Source organism: Rousettus aegyptiacus, unplaced genomic scaffold (genome assembly GCF_014176215.1).
Source record: "Rousettus aegyptiacus isolate mRouAeg1 unplaced genomic scaffold, mRouAeg1.p scaffold_m13_p_12, whole genome shotgun sequence".
Taxonomy (NCBI): Eukaryota; Metazoa; Chordata; class Mammalia; order Chiroptera; family Pteropodidae; genus Rousettus; species Rousettus aegyptiacus.
In genome coordinates this window covers 44,341,149-44,362,447 of record NW_023416287.1, presented here as the reverse complement: position 1 = coordinate 44,362,447, position 21,299 = coordinate 44,341,149, and the positions used below count along the sequence as shown (strand labels likewise).

At 41.7% G+C, this 21,299-nt stretch overlaps 1 protein-coding gene across 1 annotated transcript; it reads left to right on the top strand.

Moving 5' to 3' along the window:
- The first annotated feature begins 14,021 nt into the window (after positions 1-14,021).
- GP9 (glycoprotein IX platelet) lies at positions 14,022-15,744 on the top strand. The gene is made up of 2 exons (XM_016134513.1): positions 14,022-14,120; positions 15,051-15,744. Exon 2 carries the CDS (start codon positions 15,063-15,065, stop codon positions 15,594-15,596), a length of 534 nt encoding a protein of 177 aa, XP_015989999.1. The 5' UTR covers positions 14,022-14,120; positions 15,051-15,062; the 3' UTR covers positions 15,597-15,744.
- The last annotated feature ends 5,555 nt before the right edge of the window (positions 15,745-21,299 follow it).

Sequence of the window (21,299 nt, the reverse complement as noted above, 5' to 3'; positions counted from 1 at the left end):
AAATGTCAATTATGTCCAGCTGGTCTAATGTGGCATTGAAGGATGTTATTTCTTTATTGTATTTCTGTTTGGATGATATGTCCATATCCGACAGTGGGGTATTTAGGTCCCCTACTACAGTAGTGTTTTGGTCTGTTTCTCCCTTTAGTTTGTTTGTAATTGCTTTACATATTTCGGGGCTCCCTGATTGGGAGCATAGTATTAATAAGTGTTATGTCTTCTTGGTGCATGATTTCCTTTATCATTATGAAGTGTCCCTCAGTGTCTTTCTTTATCTTTTTATATTGAAGTCTATTTCATCTGATATTAGTACAGCTGCTCCTACTTTTCTCTGAATGCCATTTGCTTGAAATATCATTTTCCACCCTTTCACTCTGAGTCTATATTTGTCTTCGGAGCTGAGATGTGTCTCCTGGAGGCAGCATATGGTTGGGTTTTGTTTTTTGATCCATTCTGCAACTCTGTCCCCTTTTATTGGTTAGTTCAGTTCATTTATTTTTAGAGTGATTATTGAAATACGAGGTCTTCTTATAGCCATTTTATCTTTTGCTTTGTGGTAGCTCGGTGTTTCCATTGCTTCCTTGTCCTTATACTTCCGTTTTCCTTATTTTGGTTGGCTTTTGTGGGTTTTCCCTGTGGTCCTTCTTGTTTTATGTTACATACTTCAATTCTGAAGCTTTGGTGTGTTGTTATCATTATGAATATGCAAAGGATAGTTATATATGTGTATGTATGTATACACATATATATACATACATACATATATATGTGTGTGTGTGTGTATATATATATATATAGTCGTCCATTTTATTCTACATGTGCCTTATCTCCATTCCCCTTTGTGAATTTGGATCTTTGAATCTCGCCCTTTCCAGTCATTGTTATCTCAATTTGTTCCTATGTATGCTGAATGTTCATTACTATCTTGTTATAACAATTCTCTTATTATTATTTAAGCTTATAATGCCCTGTCCTTAGTAAGGATTGCAGTCCTCCACTTCTATTTGCCTGATAATCACTTATTCCAAATTATGTAATTTTTTTTTTTTGTCATTGTATTTCCCGTAGTGTATGACTCATAGTGGAGAATTCCCTCAATTTTTGTATGTCTGGAAAGATCTTAATTTCTCCTTCATATCTAAAGGAGAGCTTGGCTGGATACATTATTCTAGGCTGGTAGTTCCTTTCACTTAATAGTTTAATATTTGATTCCATTCCTTTCTGGCTTGTAAGGTCTGTGCTGAAAAGTCCAATGATAATCTAATGTGTTTTCCTTTATATGTTACCATTTTCCTCTCCCCGACTGCCTTGAGAATTCTATCTTTGTAGTTGATTTTTCACAACTTTAATACAATGTGTCTTGGTGAAGGCCTTTTAGGGTTGAGATAATTGGGTGTTCTGTTGACCTCTTGAATTCCAAGCTCCAGCTCGTTCTTTAGCTTTGGGAAATTCTCATCCACTATTTGTCTGAAATTGCTTTCTAGTCTCTGCTCCTTTTCCTCACCTTTGATAATGCCCATTATTCTTATGTTTCCTCTCCTGATGGTGTCAGCTAGTTCTTGAATTTCTCTTTCATTAGTTTTTATTCTTTGGTCTCTCTTCTTCCTTCTGATTTATTTCTAGATTTCTGTCTTCGATATCACTGATCCTTTTCTCCATTTGGTCGACTCTATTTCCCAGGCTTGCTATTTTATTTTTCAACTCTTGCAGTGTGTTCTTCATCTCCAGAATATCTATTCTGTTCTTCTTGAGGATTTCAGTTTCCTTGCTCTGCTCATGTAATTGTTTTTTTCAATTCCTGCAATTGTTTATTTGAGTTATTTGGGATCTCATTGAATTTTTTTCAGAAGTACCATCCCGAACTCTCTGTCATTTAAGTCGCATATTACTATGTCTGTAAGTTTATTTTCTGGAGTGCTTTCTCTTTCTTTCTGAGATGCCTTGTCAACTTGGTTGTTCATGGTGTTTAATGGACTATTGCTCCACCTGGATATTAATGGAAGTGTATTTAGCTTTTTATCCAGAAAGATGATGTATTATTATATAAAGGTCTCTCTTTAGCCTGTTGCAAAGAAAGCACTTTTATTTTGGTTTCCAGTTGGTGGCGTCTAAGCCTTTTGGATCCCTGCTTTGTATAAAACCTTAATAATGCTTTTTAAATTATCTTGTAGATATTTAATCACTTTTGCTACCCTCAGTTTCAGTCCCTGTGTGTCAGCAACAGTCTCAGTAGTGCTTGCTCTGGTTCCCCTAGGACTTTGCAGTAATTGGTCTCAAAGGGTATGGGGGGAGGGGCCCTCTGGGTTGGGTGTTGGGGGCTGCAGCTCAGCCTTGGTTTTGCAACCACAGCTGGCAAAAAGCAACTTTTGTTCCTCTGCAGTCCTGACTCACTTCTCTGCTTTCTGCCCTGAAGACTGGGCCCTGCAGCTTTCTCAGGCAGGGCTATTGGGGGAACTCACCGCAGGAACTCACCGCTCCTTCTCCCTTCTCCCTCCTCCTACAGGGAGCTCTGGCAGCTGTTAGAGGCAACTTCTTTATTACTCCTGGTCTACCACTTGACACCTGGGTTTCTGACCTCTGGTAGCTCTATGCGCAGATCACACTCTCAGATGTGCTGGTGTGCAGTCTGGGTGTTTTTTGTTGAGTTTTAGATGTTCCGCTTATTGTTGTTGCAAAGGGAGAGATCTGGGTACCTCTCTCACTCCATCATGTTTCCAATGATCTTGGGCACTTTTTAAGCTGCTGTATTTTATCTGGAATTTAGGGTGAGTGTTCGTGAGTGATTGAATCTATTCTGGGCTCAGTAAGAGGGCACTTTGATCTACAGCAGTCTTCTGTCTCACCTGGATAGAATCTCTACTGATTTTCATAGCCATATTTTGTGGGGACTCTACTTCTTGCCACTGGTTCTCTGGGCTGTGGACCCCTTGCTCTTCAGAGGGGACCTCTACAGCTGAGATATCCCTTAATAATTCTTAATCATCACCCGTGGGTGTGGGACCAGCCCATTTCCTGTCACTATCTTTCCTACTAGTCTCAATATGGATTCTTATTTAGTTATAAGAGTTCTATTCAGCTAGCTTTCAGTTTGTTCTTAAAGATGGTTGTTCTATAATTTACTTGTAATTTTGATGTAGTCATGGGAGAAGGCAAGGACTGCATTTACCTATTGTTCCATCTTGACTGGAAGTCTTGGTACACATTTTTATATGACAAAAATCTCTATATATTTTGGCTTGATATACTTTACAAGATACATAATGCAAATTTCATCTCCCAGTCTGGTTTTTCAACTTCTCTCTTACTGATGAATTTTGATAAGTAGTAGCTACTTTTATATCATCATACGAGTCAAGTTATAATTTTCTCTTTTCTATGTTGAGTTTTATTATATCAAAAGAAAAATTATCTTCATTGATTGTGAGCTTCTCTTTCAACATTTAAAGGATTTTTGTTATAGGTGGCATATACTATTATATTAGTTTCAGGTGTACAACATACCGATTTGACATTTATATACCATATGATGTGATCACCGTAAATCTAATAACCATCTTTCACATTGCAATGTTATTATATTATTGAATATATTCCTTGTGCTGTACATTACAACCTCATGATTTATTGAATTATCTTTGATTTCTCCACAAAGGTTAGCAACTTTCATCCAATTAATAAACAGGAAAATACACAGAATCAGAAAACATCTTGGATTTCAGGACTGTTTTTGGAATTAAATTAACTGTACTGTTCTCAATACAGTTAACACTTTGCCACCTCTGGAATTAAAAATCCCAGCGACAACCTTATGGATTTGCCTTTAAGTAGATAATTATGGCTGAATCTCATTAATTAGCAAGAGTCCTTGGAAATGTGTGCCTTCTTATGGGTCATAGTGAGAGGTGCAGTCATACAGAAATGAGCTCATTATGGAATGGTTTGCAAGGACACTGGAACCTGTCTGGCCTCATTTTTAATTTCAGCTGTGGCAGAATTCCTGGTTTAGCTTACATGAAATCACATAGGAGCAGAAGGGAGAGATGCAGAGAGCAGTAGTGGCTAATATATCTATCACTATTTGTTCTTCTAAGAGGCCCCAGGATTGAACATGGGTGAGCTTTGTTTTCACCCTCCCTTCCATCCCCTTGTGAGATATTTAATGCCACAAAACTTTCCAAGCATTTATTCAGCAATAGAAACACTCCTCCTGCATTTCTGTGCTGAGCCATTGTGTTTTGCTTCTTATTATAAAAGACCTGAGAAGAAATACCCTGGTGGTTCATTAATATGTTTAATCTATAAATACGGATTTAGATTTTAGAGGTGACACTTTTTTCATCAAAAGCATGGTCTGTCTTCTCTCTTTTACGACTCAGAAACCATTTGCTCATCAGAGAGAGGCAGAATAATATGGGTTATTATTAGTCCTTGAGTGAAAATATTGGCCAATATGTGCGGTCGTTGTGTGCCAGGTGTGATCTACATGGTTCCACATGTGTTCACCCATTAATCCTCAAAACAATTCTACAAGGTTACACTGCTACAATTTTCATTCCTATTTAAAGATGAGAAAATGGAAACCCACAGATGCTGCGTGGACCTGCAAGGCTCCCCAGCTGGCACATGCACTAAGGCTTTTGGAGAAAGTCTGCTACTCACCCTGCACTGAACCAACTCTTCAGAGCTAGCTGATATCCACCAAATCCTGAAGGTCCAGTTTACAGTATGACCAGCAGTTTACAGATATGAATGTATTGGTTTCTTCTCACCAGGTGCCTATACACAGATATCATCATTCTAGGCACTTATGAACTGTTGTTTCCTTAGTTTGGAACCTGCTATGTCTTATTTAGGGCATTGAGGTACAGTGGGGCAGCACTCCTGACACTGTTGACGGTAGGTTTCTGGTCTCAACCAGGTAACAGAGGAGATAAAGTTGAAGCCTAGGGAAGGTGGAGGAGGAACTGAAGTTGCTTATGACAGGGATGAAAACAGGCGTAGCTCTCTCACACAGCAATGGGAAGCCACAGAAAGTTGTAGAAAAAGATTTTGTCCCCAGAATTTTCCAGGGATTCCTCTTGGCCAGTGCTGAGGCCTCAGCCACATTCACCCTCACAGTATGGTCCTCTGAACCCCTCCCACCTTCCACCTTGAAAACTCTCACCTTTGCCCTTAGTGAGGTCGGACATGGCTGCAGGGAAAGCCACAACAAACTAGATGTTTGGTGCTGAAAATAGCTTTATTCAATGCCCTCATGTTTGCAGAACCAGGGACTAGAACTAGGCCTGCAATGACCCAAACCTAGCTATGCAGTGCACTCTATATGATCATGGGTCCTGGAACCACGGCTTTCTGCTCATGTAAGGGGAAATCCCAAGCTTATGGGAAGCTGTTCCCCATAAAAGATAACCTTGCCTGGTTCTCTGAGTCCTTTCATAATTACCTTTCCATCACATAAGATGACCCAGCTGTAGCCTCCTCCTCACCAGTGAACCCTGGTCCCTTCATCTCAGGGCTAGGTAAGAAAGGTGAGCAGAGAGAAGAGGGGTGAGGAGGGATCAGAGAATGAGCCATGCCTGCAGGGGTTCTGCAGCTACCTGCAGACCCCTCCCAACCACAGCCCATCCTCTCAGACTCAGAGAGGCCCTTGAGCTGACAAATGCAGGATGCTAAGGATGTCCAAGCTGAACCCAGGCAGCTGGAGTAGCAGGAGAGTCGGGAGGGGGAAACAGAAGCTCCTGCAGGGAAATATGGTTATACATTCTGTATGCACAGCTCTGGACCATGTATCTTGTGTGGTTTTAGGGAATTCATATGTGCTATGTGTGTATGCCTGTGCACATAGCACAGAGACATGGTTCCCAAACCAAATTACATGTTAGAACCCCTTGGGAGAATATAGAGAATCTGAAAATTTCTTACACTGAAGATGGAAGGTCAGATTTATACATCCATTCAGGAATCTGTCAGCATCGCTCCTAGGTATCTATTCCACAGACATTTGAATGTATGTTCACCAAAAGATATGTACTAGATGCTCATAGTGGCACCATTCATGATAGCCAAACTGGAAAGTACCCAAATGTACATTGAGTGAAATAGATAAATACTGGCGATATGTTTACACACTGCGATATTATTCAGCAGTGAAAGTGAATGGCCATTCTGAGAGCACTTCCACTCTAGTGAGGCCCTGACCTCCTCTCCCATGCCTCCAAAGAGTGATCAATATAGGAAGGAGGAACATGGCCCAGTCCACAGTGACCGTGCAGCTAGTTTCTGTCTCCTCTTCCACCCTAAAAAAGAAAGGCCCTTGTATTCATCTCCCCTAAGGGCAAGAGAACAAAGCCAGCCCAGAAGATAGCCCCAGGCCAGGACTGAGTTCCATCAGTCAGTCAGCTCTGTCTTGTCTCACCCCATGGGATCCCAGGTAGTGCTGGGGTCAACCTCCTCACAGGGCTATTGTATTGGGGCAGAGGGGGAACAGAGGCCCTCTTTGTGCTGGGATGGACTTTCCGCTCCCTCCCCTAGCCAGCTCAGGACACCTCAGAAAAGGGATCCTTGGGCTTTGGATTTGTACTGTGTCATTATTCTGCCACATGGTTCCATGCTCCCAAAGAGGGGACATCAGTTGTGTCCTTCCAGTATTCACTTGTCTGTCTTGATATTTTTCTGCAAGTTCACACAACCCTATTTGGTGTACCTGATTCAAGTGCAACAATATGAGTAATCCCAACTCCAGGGGTGGGTTTTCCAGGTCCCTTAATCACCATATTCTATCTCCCTGACTCCAGAGATTGGTTTACAGATGATCATGTGTCATAGATAGCTGATCAAAATCAGTCCTGGAATTTTTTCAAGATTTATTGAGATATAATTGACATATAGTCCTGTGTAAAATTAAGGTATACAATATGATGATTTGATAAACACATATAATATAAAAAACCTATCCCAATAATGTTGGTTTATACTTGTATTACCTCAGTTACTATTTGTGTGTGGGTGTTGAAACATTTAAGATCTTCTCAGTAACCTACAAATATAAAATAGAGTATATTATTAACCATAGTCACCATTCTGTACATTAGATCTCCCAAATTATTAATATTATAACTGAAAGTTTACACCCTTCGATCACAATCACCCATTTCCCCATTCTCACTCCATGCCCCTGACAACCACCAGTCTATTCTGTTTCTGTAAATTAGATTTTTTTAATATTTATTTTTTAGATGCACATATAAGTGAGAACATGTAGTATTTGTCTTTCTCAGACTTGTTCAAATAGCATAATGACCTCAAGTTTCATGCAAGTTGTTTCAAATAGAATTTCCTTGTTATAGCTGAAAAATATTCATATATGTGTATATGTGTGTGTGTGTGTATGTGTGTGTGTGTGTGTGACATTTCCTTTATTCATTCATCTGTTGACAGACTTTTAGATTGTTTCCATGTCTTGACTATTGTGAATAATGTTGCAATAAACATGGAGGTGCAGATATCTCTCTGAGATAGTAATTTCATTTCCTTCACATATATACACAGAAATAGAATTGCTAGATCATATGGTAGTGCTATGTTTAATTTTTTTGAATCCTCCCCTTTTCAGTCATTGTTGTCTCAATTTGTCCCTATGTATGTGAAATGTTCATCGCTATTTTTCTATAGCAAATCTTATTGTTTAAGTTTGTAATGCCCTGTTCTCAGTAAGGATTTCAATCCTCTGCTTCTATTTGCCTGATAGTCACTTTACTCCTAGATATGTATTTTTTTTTTTTGGTCATTTGAGGTAAGCTGACCTCTTTCTATATTTCCTGTAATGCAGGCCTTGTAGTAGAGAATGCAAATAACAAAACTTTATTCTTTTTAATAGATGACTATATTCCATTTTTGAGGAAACTCCATACTGTTTTCCATAGTGGCTGCATCAATTTTCATTCCCACCAACAGTGTGCATGGGTTCCATTTTTTCCATATCTTTGCCAATACTTATTATCTCTTATCTTTTTGCTAATAGTCATTCTAATAGGTGTAATATTGATTTGTATTTCCATGATGATTAGTGATATTGAGCATCTTTTCATATATCTGTTGACCTTTTGGATATCTTCTGCAGGAAAATGTCTATTTAGTTCCTCTGCCAATTTTTTTATTGGATTTCTTTTATGTAGAGTTGCATGAGTTATGTATACATATCGGAAATTAGCCTCTAATCTGATATAGCTTGCAAAATTTTTCCCCCATTCTGTAAGTTTTCTTTTTATTCTAATTGCTTCTCTTGCTGTACAAAAGTTTTTCAGTTTGATGTAGTTTCATTTGTTGATTTTTGCATTTGCTATTTGTGCTTTTGGAATCATATCCAAATAATCATTGCCAAGACCAAGGTGGAGGATTGTCTTCCCTTTGTAATGTCTAGGAATTTTATGGCATCAGGTCTTATTTTAGGTATTTGATACTTCAGAACTGAAGTACATAACATAAAACAGGAAGGACCAGGGAGCAAATCCACAAAAATCATCCAAAAATTGAGAGAATTCTCCACTATGAGCCCACATTACATGAAATACTGAAAGGGGTCAGCTCACCTAAAACCAAATGACAAAAAAAAAATACATAATTAAGAATAAGATGACAAGCAGGCAGAGAAGCAGAGGAGTGCAATCCTTACTAAGAACAGGGCATTATAAGCTTAAGCAAAAAGAAGAGATTTGCTATAGCAAGATAGTAGCGAATGTTCTGCATACATAGGAACAAACTGAGACAACAATGACTGAAAAGGGAGGATTCAAAGATCCAGATTTGCAAAAGAGAATGGAAATAAGACACAAGCAAAAGAAAATGGAGATATATATATAACTATCCTTTACATATTCATAATGATAACCACATGCCAAACATTCGGAACTGAAGTATGTAATATAAAACAAGAAGGACCAGAGGGAAAACCCACAAAACTCAACCAAAATACAAAAACTGACACACAGGGACAAGGAAGCAATGGAAACACTGAAAGCAAAAGATAAAATGGTTATAGGAAAACCTCAATATTGCAATAATCAGCCTAAATGTAAATGGACTGAACTCACCAATAAAAAAGCAGAGTTGCAAATTGGATCAAAAAACAAAACCCAACCATGTGCTGCCTCCTGGAGATACATCTCAGTTCCAAAGACAAATATAAACTCAAAGTGAAAGGGTGGAAAAGATATTTCAAGCAAATGGCATTCAGAGAAAAGTGGGAGTAGCGGTACTAATATCAGATGAAATAAACTTCAAAATAAAAAAAGTAAAGAAAGATACTGAGGGACACTTCATAGATAAAGGAAATCATGCACCAAGAAGACATAACACTTATTAAAATCTATGTTCCCAATCAGGGAGCCCCAAAATATGCAAAGCAATTACTAACAGAAATAAAGGGAGAAACAGACCAAAACGCTATCATAGTAGAGGGCCTAAATATCCCACTGTCAGATGGGGACAGATCATCAACAGAAATCAATAAGGAAATAACATTCTTCAATGCCACATTAGACCAACTGGACATAATTGACCTTTACAGAGCCTTTCATTCCCAAACAGCTGCTTTTACATTCTTCTCTAGAGCACATGGAACATTCTCAAAGATGGACCACATAGAAATAAATGGGGTCCAAAACTTACCTAATTGAGTGGTTCATGTGGAAAAAAAATTAACTAATTTTTATGAGTCAGCAAATTAAAGGGTATAGATAATAGAAGAAAATGCCCATTACATTATACAGAAATCAATCCTCCGAACTGTCGAGGTTTCTGTTGAGAAATCAGCTGACAGTCTTATGGGAGCTTCCTTGTAGGTAACTAACTGCTTTTCTCTTGCTGCTTTTCAGAATCTCTCTTTGTCTTTATCTTTTGGCATTTTAATTATGTGTCTTGGTGTGGATCTGTTTGGGATCATCTTGTTTGAGACTCTCTGCACTTCTTGGGCTTGTATGTCTATTTTCTTTGCTATGTTAGGGAATTTTTCCATCATTATTTCTTCAAATAGATTTTAAATTCCTCACTCTCTTTCTCTTCTCCTTCTGGTATCACTATGATATGAATGTTGCTATGTTTGATGTCAGCTTTCATAGGGAAAATGCACTATGTTTTGGTGAGAGCTTTAAAGTAGGCATGTTCTTTGTTCCCTCTTAAGGTAACCAGCCCACTCCTATACCTGCATGGTTCCTGGTTTGGCCTGGTGCCCAAACTTGGTGATCCATGCATGTGCGACATATGCCTGGGCATCCAGGAATCCTCTATGCCTGGGGAACTCTTAAGAAAGGTTTTTAACCATTGCATAACTCCCCGGATAAAGGGAGCCCCCAACTTTTTGAGAAATTGTTGTAAGATAGTTGCTTTAAAGCAGCCACAGTCCAGTCAGTCTGCATTTGGACTTGCCCCTTATGCGGTTTTCAGCTCCTCCAGCCATCAAGACACCCTTATTAGAGAGAACCTTGGCTGGGCAGCCTGGTTTTCTTCTAGAAAGGCGGTATTAGATAGGACGAGGGTCTCAAGGTCTGGGAAATTCTTACTAAATGCTATTCTTGCTAAATGTTAAAATGTAGCACAGTATTTTACAGAACAGGATGAGCTTGACAGGAACCCAACCAGATAAGTATAGCCAACTGCAATGAAGAAATCAACATGTAATTACCCACATAGTATATATAAGCAATGGCTAAACCTTTCTTCCAGGAGATAGAGCTTTAAATGTGAATCCCCTGTCTTCTTTACTTGATACAAGTAAATAAAATTGCCTAATGACAACCACATCTCATTCTTGAATGGAACACCCCAAGCAAAGAACCTCTTGAATTCAGTAACAAAAGTCCACATTCTCCCAGCTTGGTCTTCAGGGAAGAAATACATGTGTGTGTAGATTAGGGCTTTTAATGAAACCTAAACCTTCTGCCCCAAAAGCCAGTATTTGGGACTTGGCATGTGCCTACACCTACCTGCTTTTTGTGCCTCACTCCCAGGACCTACGTAGTTGGCACATGTGCAATAGGCACCTATGCTGCAAGAACCCCTCCAGGCCTGCGGGGCTCTTGGGAACGTTTCTCATTTCCCTGCATAGTCCCCAGCAGCATAAAGGATATGTAGGGGAAACTCTCATATGTGTAGGTGAGGGCTTTTAATTAGGTCTATGCCTTGTCCCTTCAAGAGTCAGCTCCTGTGACCTGGCCTCACCCTTGAGTGACCATATATAGGTAAGAAATATATACAGAGGGTGGGGGGAAGGAAAAAAAAAACCAGTCTTGCTTCATATTGAAATTGAGAAAAATTTTTATTGTCTTCTTCCTGCTCATCTGCATGTTTTAATCTTCCCACAGTGAAAATGATATCCTATTTGTATAGGTTTTTTTTTTTTGTCGTTGTTATTTTAAGCTGTACATGCTAAAAGTAATGAAATCTCAAAGGCCTAAAAGGAAGAGAGTGTGTGGGCCTGAGCATGTGAGGTCAGGTCAGGAAACATGGCCTGGAGGCTGTGCGATACCCACTCAGTGGGACCCCTTCACTACCTGCTATAATGGTATGCAGGAGGCAAGTGGAGGTGAGACTAGGCAGGGCATCCATGAGGGTGAGGAGAGAAGGCCCCAGCAATAGTTCCTTTCTGGAGCCCAGGCTCCTGTGAGAGGCCTCAAGGAGTTCCTGGCAGGTGACCCCACAGGGGCAAGAAAGTTCCAGAGCAGGTATAACCGAATTGGACTAAACGACACCTTGGCCCTCTGTGTATATTTGGTAATGACCTTGGGCCTCAAAGAAATGTGAATACCCAGCTCCCTCTCAGAGAACAAACTGGGCCAAGTTGGGGGACAGAACCTGAGACCCCTCCGTGAGGTGGAAGGGGAGACCCAGCCCAGATTGCCACAGAAAAGGACTTAGGCTAGTCTGAGTGGAAAATAAGAAGATAAGAAATAAAAACACACACTCTATCAAGTGATCCTGGACAAAGATAGTTTATCACAGTTTGTTTTACCAAAATAAAATTTTGTCTTACACTTTTGTGCATTTTACTCCTGTCACTCAACAATACTTAGTGGAAATTATTTCAACACAATTCTTATAGTTTTATTTCATTTTACATGACTGTATAATATTCTTTGGTGGGGATGTGCTAGTACTTATTCTTTTTGTTTCCGGTTTTTTGCTACAATTAACAATGTTGCAACACACATCTCTGAGTATTACAAAAAAAATCCAGATGTTGTAGGAACAGAAGGTTGCTAATGGCAACCACTGTGGCAGGTGTGCTGAGAAGCTCAGGTAGGCAGACTTCCCTTCAACATCTGCATAATAAGAGTCAGGATTTAAAAAGGACCAAGGTCCCTCCCTGCTGATCAAATCTTTTATAGTCAAACCATTCATTCGCTCAGGCAATCACTCAGCACAAACTAATTGAGGACCTGGATGTGCAACACTGACCTAAGAACTATGACTTTGACCATGAAGAGGGTAGATAAGGCTCCACCTCTCAAGGAGCAGACATTCTGGTGGGGAGAAACAGATAATAAATCTGCAAGTGGATATCAACTCCATGTGCCGAAAAGTTGCAAACTGCTTAATAAAAAAAAAATATAAACACTCTGTTGCAAACATAAGGAATATTTCTGAGGGTCCCATGTATAAACAGTGTATTTAAAGCACCCTTCAGCTCTCTGCCCTTGACCTTTCCTGCCCTGTAACTTGTGGTGTTGCCACCCTCCTTTAAAGAATAAAAATCAATTGGAAAGCATCCAGGTTCCCTCCATCCTGGCTGGAGTAGCATCTGGCCCTGCTCAAGCTCCATTGGAGCCTTAGCAGGCAGCCCAGCTACTCTGCACCTTAGTTTTCCCCTCCAGCACTTAACTATTTGGAGTACTTCCAGCCTTGGAGCCCAGGACCCTCTTTTTGGGTTTGGTGTTGTTGGTCAACACTGGCCATGACCATAGGGGATAGCCTTGGAATCCCCTTCCTCTCCTCAGCAGCCTCCCACTCTGGGTTCCTCTCCTGGGCCCCTCTGGCCAAGAGCTCTGTTTACTGAGGCTGCTAGAACCCCTTCTACCTGTTCCCAAACATTGCTATACCCCAGGAGTTCCCACACTTCCATCACTCCCTGCCCCCTCGGTGGGTACAAATCTTTCCATCTCTTCAAAACTTTTATTGACTTAGTTGATATTTATAAGTGATATTTTTATAACTTATTATCAAATGCATACATTAATGTTTTAATTTTATATATAATTTAGAATATTTTACTGTTAAGATTATCCTGATTAATACTTTAATATTAAAAATATAATTAAAAATACATTTCTTTTAAAGGAAACTTTATATCACTAACATCAATGGAAAACTGATGTCACCTCTCTAAGTGGAATGTAGCTATAGAAATAAATATAATGTAAATCAAACAATTGTCCTAAATTCTACCCAGAGACTAATATCTGATAGAAGCTCTGAGCCCCAGGTTTATAGGCCTTTATTAAAAAGTGGTGTCAGGAAGTGTTAGAAGATGCTGTAGATGTGATAGCACCAAATGGAGACTTTTTTCCTTGAACTATTCAGGACCAAAGAGAATTAAGAACTAAATCACCCTCTCCAATAGAATTTTTGTCTTTCCCATGTTTGCTGCCCAACCCACACCTTGTGTGGCGAGCATGACAGAGGTTATTGCTCCCATTTTCCAGATGAGCAAAACTGAGATTTGGAGGAACAACCCTCAGAACCACTCCTTTCCAGGGCCCTCTCCTCCTGGAAGCCCTCCCCACCTCCTGGATCCAGGTGAAAGGTCTCCTTGGTCCTCCCACAGACCCTGAACTAAGGCTCATCTCGGGACTCACTGGTGGTACAATGGGATGCACTATGAGACCTTTTCTGTAAACTGAGGTTGACATAGTGTTCTTTACCCAAGGCCCTGCAACCCCAGGGCCCCCTGCCTCTGGAGATAGGCTTTCCAGGGCTGCATGAAGAGGATAAGCCAGGCTATTTTCATCACTTCCTTCCTGCCACTCAAGCAATGGTCATCATCGGCTGCCTTACATAGAACTGCCACCTCAGCCTCAACCTGGACGTTTCGGACCACAGAAAGGGGTACCCAATTACAAGCCTCAAAGGTAAGTGGCCCTCCTTATTACTCAGCACTGCCTCCACACTGTGGGCCTCTCCTAGGTAGGGGTGGGGAGGCCAGGTGTCAAGTCCTGCCTCTATGCCTCCTTCTGCTCTCCCCTCCAGAAGACAGCTGTGAGCATGTGCTGTAAGATACCTGCTCCTTGCCTAAGTCAAGATTTGTTGGTTTATTCAATAAATAGTCATTGGAAGCTTGCCTTGGGTTAGGCCCCATGGGGAGGAGGGTTCAGTGGGGAGTCTTAGGAAGGGGGAACAGTCATGGAGGGAAGGCAGTGAATCAGGTAGAAAACTGGGGCCCACGAGACCTGAGTTTGAGACTGGTTTTTGACACAAGTCACTCTCTCTCGTGAATCTCAATTTCCCCAATTCCAAGCATTAGCCTAAATGAGCGGCTTTCCAGAGGGCCCCTCGTCTCAGTTCCCTTCTGTGTCCCCTCAGCATCCTCATCCTGCTGTTTTCTACACCAAGTACCATGTAAAGGTTCACTTAGCCATGGCAAGCTGTTTGGAATTGATGAGATGAGGTGTGGTCTGTGAAGTATACACAATTGGCCTGACCCCAAGCTTAGGCATGGCATGTGGGGGCAGCTTTCCCCACACTCTGGGAACCAAGGGCCAGGACTGTAAATCAGGTAGCAGGGATCCAAGAATGTGCTTACCCTTGCACCCTTCCCCCACCTCAGCCACCCTCACTGTCCTGCCTTCTGAATGTCCCATGAGGGTCAGTCAGGCTCATGTTGGGTGCACTTCACTCCAGCCTTCATCACCACAATTTCACAGATGAGAAAGCTGAGGCCTGAGAAAAAAATTGTCCCTTGCCCCAGGTCAGATCCCACTGCTCCCACAGTACCCACTGGCCCTTGGGATGGGGTACAGGCTTCCAGGCTCTTGCTCACCTCATGGCCATTCTCCCTACAGCAAGCTTGCACAATGCCTGCCTGGGGGGCCCTGTTGCTGCTCTGGGCCACTGCGGAGGCCACCAAGGACTGCCCTGCACCATGCACCTGTCAGGCCCTGGAAACCATGGGGCTGTGGGTGGACTGCAGAGGGCAGGGTCTCACGTCTCTGCCTGCCCTGCCAGCCCATACCCGCCACCTCCTACTGGCCAATAACAGCCTTCGATCCCTGCCCCCCGGCGCCTTCGACCATCTGCCCCAGCTGCAGACACTTGACGTGACACAGAACCCATGGCACTGCGACTGCAGCCTTACCTACCTGCGCCTCTGGCTAGAGGACCGCACACCCAAGGCTCTGCTGGATGTCCACTGTTCCAGCCCCAAACTTGCCACCACCTATCCACTGGGCCAGCTCACAGGCTATGAACTGGGCAACTGCGGCTGGCAGCTACAGGCATCCTGGGCCTACCAAGGGGTCTGGTGGGATGTGGCACTGGTTGTTGTGACCACAGTGGGCCTTGCTCTCCTGGTTGGCCTTCTGTGCACTGCCACAGAGTCTCTAGACTGAGCCCAGGTCCCCTTGGTCACCCTCAAGCCAGACAGCCAGGCTCTCCCCAGACTCCACCAGCTCTGATCAGCCAGGATCACCAATAACTCAAAATAAACTGGCTGTTCAGCCACTTTGTCCAAGTTCAAAGATTTTCTTTTCCCTATCAGTTCCTTCTGGAAACCTGGGTTCATTTTGTCATATCAGATATCAACTGGGGTTTCTCTGTCCCCCAAGTTCCAAGTAAAATGAGCTCCCCCCAACAATTCCACAATCTGGACTTTTAGAGCCTTCCCCTAGTGCCTGCCAGGTCCCAGGACTCTGATTCTCACACCCTTTTCTATCTACCAGGACCTGCTTCTTACATGGGCTGTCTAATACAGCCCAGGCCAATTGCACATCAATATTCAAGGCCTCTCCAAATTACACACACACACACACACACACACACACACACACACACACACACACACGCACACTTGCTTTCACAACACGGCAGTGAACAGACAGGAGGTAATGAAGACTTTGGGTGGCAGGAAGGTAAAGAGCATGTTCATCTCTGCAATATATTCACTGAAAAAGGCACATCACCATTCTCAAAATGGCCTTTGGCCATTCTGTCTGGCCCTGAGGCCACTTGGACTCACCTGGCCTCACCCTATCTTCTCCTGCACTAGTTTCTGTCTTCTTTTCCTCCTCTCTACCCCTCTTCTTCAGAAACAAAACATCAAATTACTTCTTTTCTCATGGAAACAACTTCCTTCCAAGTGCTGACATCAGATAACTGCAAACTCTGGGGTCTCACTTCTACTCCATTCAATAGTTACCAAATTCTTCAGACAAGTCACTTCTCTCCATCAGAGGAATTCTGGTGCCAGCAGTTAAAATAATGAACTTTTCTCCATCATACAAGATAACATTTACGGGTCCATTACCAGCCAACCCCAATCCAAATATAATTATACCAAGGTCCCTCCCTCAAGGAGTTCCATGTGATGGGCCTATGGCTCAGAGGGTACCCACAAGGAAGGCCAAATGAGCCCAGAGTGCCACTGAAGGGCCCTGACCTACAGAGATGAGGCTAAAACAGGAACCCCAAACTCAGGGTGAGGGATGGCCCGTAGAGAATAGTAGAAACTGTGGCAAATTAGAGAGCCCATGTTCCACCCAAAGAAGTCCAACCAAATGCTGATATGTGGATATGTAGACACAGGTGCCCAGTATTCCATTCTTCCAGAAATATGGGAAATCTGGATTTTTATGTGAAATCTCTGAATTATTCAAGTGTTGGCAACTAAATTAAAAATAACAATATATATTGATAGGACAAATATAACATATCATCAACTAGATGGAGTCCACAGGACAAGAGTCTGTAATTTGTGCATTAGGAATCAACTGTAACACTGCTACCTAATAAGAACAATGGTAAAAGTTGGCATCTACTTATTGGGCACATGGTATGTGCGAGGCCCCATATGAAACTCCTCACATGAGGTCATTTTCCTGTACCCTGAGAGGAAGGTACTGTTCCCCTGGCCATGTATGGAGGAGGAGAACATAGGCTCAGGGCCTCCAACAGTCTCTTCGTTGGCATGGTCCCAGATAGGCCCCCTTCCACATCTGAAAAGTGCTCCCATGAATACTTCCTGGGCCCCTAGAACTCAGATTCTTCAGCATTCTGCTCCTTCATAAAGCCAACATGTGCAGCCACAGGTCTAGCAAAACAATGATTACAGGCCTTAATTCTGTCTACCAAATAGCTTGGTCTGGTGAGAACCTGCCAAAAGTCTGTGCAGCACAACAGCGCCAATGCAGATGATGACTCCCCTGAGAGTGAGAGGAGTGAAGAGAGCTTCAGCAGCTGAGCAGGGATTTCCCAAGGCGGATAAAAGACTAACATGAGATCCCTAGAGAAACAGGTCCACTGGGGAGTTATATTCACCATCACCATCACTCTCATTGTCTCCATCCCAGGCTAACAAGGCTGCCATCAGAGAGCTACCTGCTCTACAGCCACCAACCCCAACATCAGTGCCTCCCACCACCACAACCAACCATCCCCTGCCAACCACCACTGTCCCCTTTAGGACCAGAGTCAGCCATACAATCAGCTCCCCATGACCACCAACACACTGTCCCCACTCCTTACAGCCATTAACATCATGACCACCACCCTTGGGACCCATCGCAGCCTGCCCACCAGCCTCACATCTGCCATACTATTTGTTCTCTCTATCACAGCCATGGACATCAGCCTCAGGAGCCAACACTGCCCCCCATTGCCATTCCCCCACCTCTGCTGTCACCACTACTGCCAAAAAAATGTAGACCTTATCCCCATTATAAGCAAAACACCAGTTCTGTCAGTGCCATCAATCTATCCCAGTCACCATGATAGCATCTGCATGATCATCTCTTTCATGAGTATGTTCAAATCCAGCTACACATGGAGAACTTGCCAAGGTAATTTCTACTAACTACTGTGACAACCACCACACAACTGAGGTTTGCTCCCCCGCTCCATACCCCCATGAGGTCAATTGTTCACCAGGAGGCCTCCCATGGGGCTCCTGGCTCCTGCTAAGTCTGTTCTTTAATACCTGCTCAGAGCCCTCTGCTAGCCTCCTGTCTTCCTCCAGCTATTGGGCAAGTAGAGATAGCAAAAAGGAACACACAGATGTTCCTGGCCAGGCCTAGAAATGGTATAGATAAACTTTACAAGCAACTGTTATCTCAAACCCAGTCACTTGGCACCACCCTAACTACAAGGGAGGTGTAAAAACATGCTATTCCTCTGAGTCCAGTAACAGGTGGCAGGTAGGTAATTGGTCATTGTCGACCCCAGATGGTCTATTCTAAGGTAATATGTACCTGATCAGAAACAGGACACACTATAGAAAAGACATTTTGTGAAGCAGTGGGCACTCTTAGGGAGCACATGCTGAGTCTTGGCTCTGAGCCACAGCTAGACCCAGCCCCTAACACAATGCTCATCTCCTCTTTTTTTTACATATACACTTGCCCACACCTCCTGTGAGCACAAGTGCACACACAAATGCTCGCACACAGGCACAGTCCCCCGAGGACTGTATGCCGGCCCAGCCCCTTACCATCTTCAGCCCCTGATGATAGTAAATTCCCTTATGGAGCAAAGAAGGCACTCCAGCCCCAGTGCATGTGCCTGAGATAGCAAAGAGCAGAAGATGGAAGGTTCTTCCCTTGCTAGGCTCTGCCCGGGCGAGGGACCAGTGAGTCCATGTGACCAAGGCTGGGCAGCCACTGAAGTATTGTAGTTGGAGAATATGCTCAGTATGATTTCAGCCTTCTTAAGTTTCTTGAGTCTAGTTTTGTGCTCCAGCATATGATCTATCCTTGAAAATGTTCCTTGTGCATTAGATAAGACAGTATATTCTGATGTTCTGGGACGAAAAGCTCTGTAAATATTTATTATGTCTATTTGGTTTAATGTGTCATTTAAGACCAATATTTCCTTATTGATTTTCTGTTTGCATGATCTAGCCATTGCTGTCAATTGGGTATTTAGGTCCCTTACTACATAATTGTGTTTTTGTCAGTTTTACTCTTTAGTTCTGTTAGTAGTTGCTTTATATATTTTGGTATTACCAGTTTGGGTGCATGTATATTAATAATTGTTATATCTTCTTGATATATTATCCCTTTATCATCACAAAATAACCTTTGTCTCTTGCTAACATTATTTATATTGAAATCTACTTTGTCTAGTTTAAGTACGGCCACACCTGCTTTTCTCTGGATGCCATTTCCTTGGCGTATCATTTTCCATGCTTCACTTTGAGTCTGTTTACTTTTGCAGCACAGCTGTGTCTCCTGAAGGCAACATATGTTTGGATTTTGTTTTCAATCCACCCCTCTACTCTGTGCCTTTTGATTGGTGAGTTTAGTCCATTTACAGTTAAGGTGATTATTGATATATGAGGAATTTCTAAAGCCACTTTATCTTGTTTTTTAGTAGGTCTGTGTCTCTATTGTTTCTTTTCCCTTGTATTTCTGTCTGTTATTTTAGTTTTGCAATAGTCTAAAATTTTTTCATCAGTTTCCTCTTTTTTATGTTATGTGTTTCAGTTCTAGATTCTTGTTTTGTGGTTATCATTAGGTTTATGCAAAAAAAGTTTTATAGGTACGATAGTGCTTTTTCTTCTGATTATATCTTATCTCCAGTCACCTGTGCAAATTCGGTCCTTTTTCCCCCTTTCATATTATGTTTTTGTTGTCATAAATTATCCCTTTTTGTGTTGTGCATTCATTTCCAAATTGCTGTAGCTATTGTCATCTTTTTTAAAAAAATGCTTTTGCCTTCTTACACTTTTATGTTATATTTAAGTGTTTAATACTGTATTCTGAACAAGAATCGCAGTTTCCTGCTTCAGTCTGTCTGTTAGTCATCTTACTCACAGTTTTGTATCCTTTAGTCTTTTTGTTTCAGGTAGAAAAGCACCTTTCAGCATTTCTTGTAATGCAGGCCTTGTGGTGGTAAATGCCCTCAGCTTCTGTTTGTCTGTAAAACCTTTATTTCTCTTTCATATCTAAAGGAGAAATTCACTAGATATATTATTCTTGGCTGATGATTTCTCTCTTTCAATATTTTTAGTGTTTGATTCCACTCCCACTTAGCTTGCAGAGTTCTACTAAAGTTTCCATTATAATCTAATAGAGTTTCCTTTATAAGTTACCATCTTCTTTTCCCTGGCTGCCTTGAGAATTCTTTCTTTGTCATTAAATTTTGACAGCTTTAATATAATGTGCCTGGAGAAGACCTCTTTGGATTGAGATAATTAGGTGTTCTGTTTGCTTCTTGTATCTGAAGATCTATTTCTTTTCATAGGTTTGGGAAATTCTCATCGATTATTTGTTTGATTAGGCTCCCTGTTCTCTTATTCCTCTCTTCTCCTTCTGGTATACCTATTACTCTTATATTGCTCTTTCTAATAAAGTCAGATTGTTCTTGTAGTGTTCTTTCATTTTTTTTTCTATTCTTGATTTTCTCTTTTATTCTACCTGAGTCATTTCTAGATTTCTATCTTCAATATTACTAATTCTTTCCTCCATCTGGTCTGCTCTATTTCCCAGCTCATTCTTCACCTCATTTATTGAGTTCTTCAGATCCAAAATTTCTGTTTGGTTCTTTTTTGTAATTTCTTTTTCTTTGGTGAAGTACTCCTTTAGTTTGCTGATTTTATTTCTGAGCTCATTGAATTTTTTCCTTATTTTCTTGTATCTCACTGAGTTTTTTAGAACTGCAATCTTGAATTCTCTGTGTTAAAATCGGTCTTCCATGTCTTTAAGTTTATTTTCTGGAGATTTTTCACTTTCTTTCTGAACTCCCTTCTTATCTTGGTTATTCATTGTGCTTGATGGATTATTTCACTTGTGGGAAATAAAATCTTTTTTTTTTTTTTAAAGTATTTGACTCAGCTGTTTAGCAGGTTGATAAGTAGAGATCTTTCTTTTGTTTTCCAGTAGGTGATGCTGATGCACAATTTTTTCCTTTTACCTGTACTATTAAGTCTTCCAGGATCTCTGTGGAACAGTGGCACGTTGGCTATGGAAAACAACCTAGTATTCCCGGAAGATCTGGGCATCCTCTCTCTGCCCTAGTCACCTCAGTCTCAGTGTACTCACCCCCATGGTGGGATGTGGTAAACTATGGGTCTCCTGGCCTGTGTGCTCCCAGTGCCATCT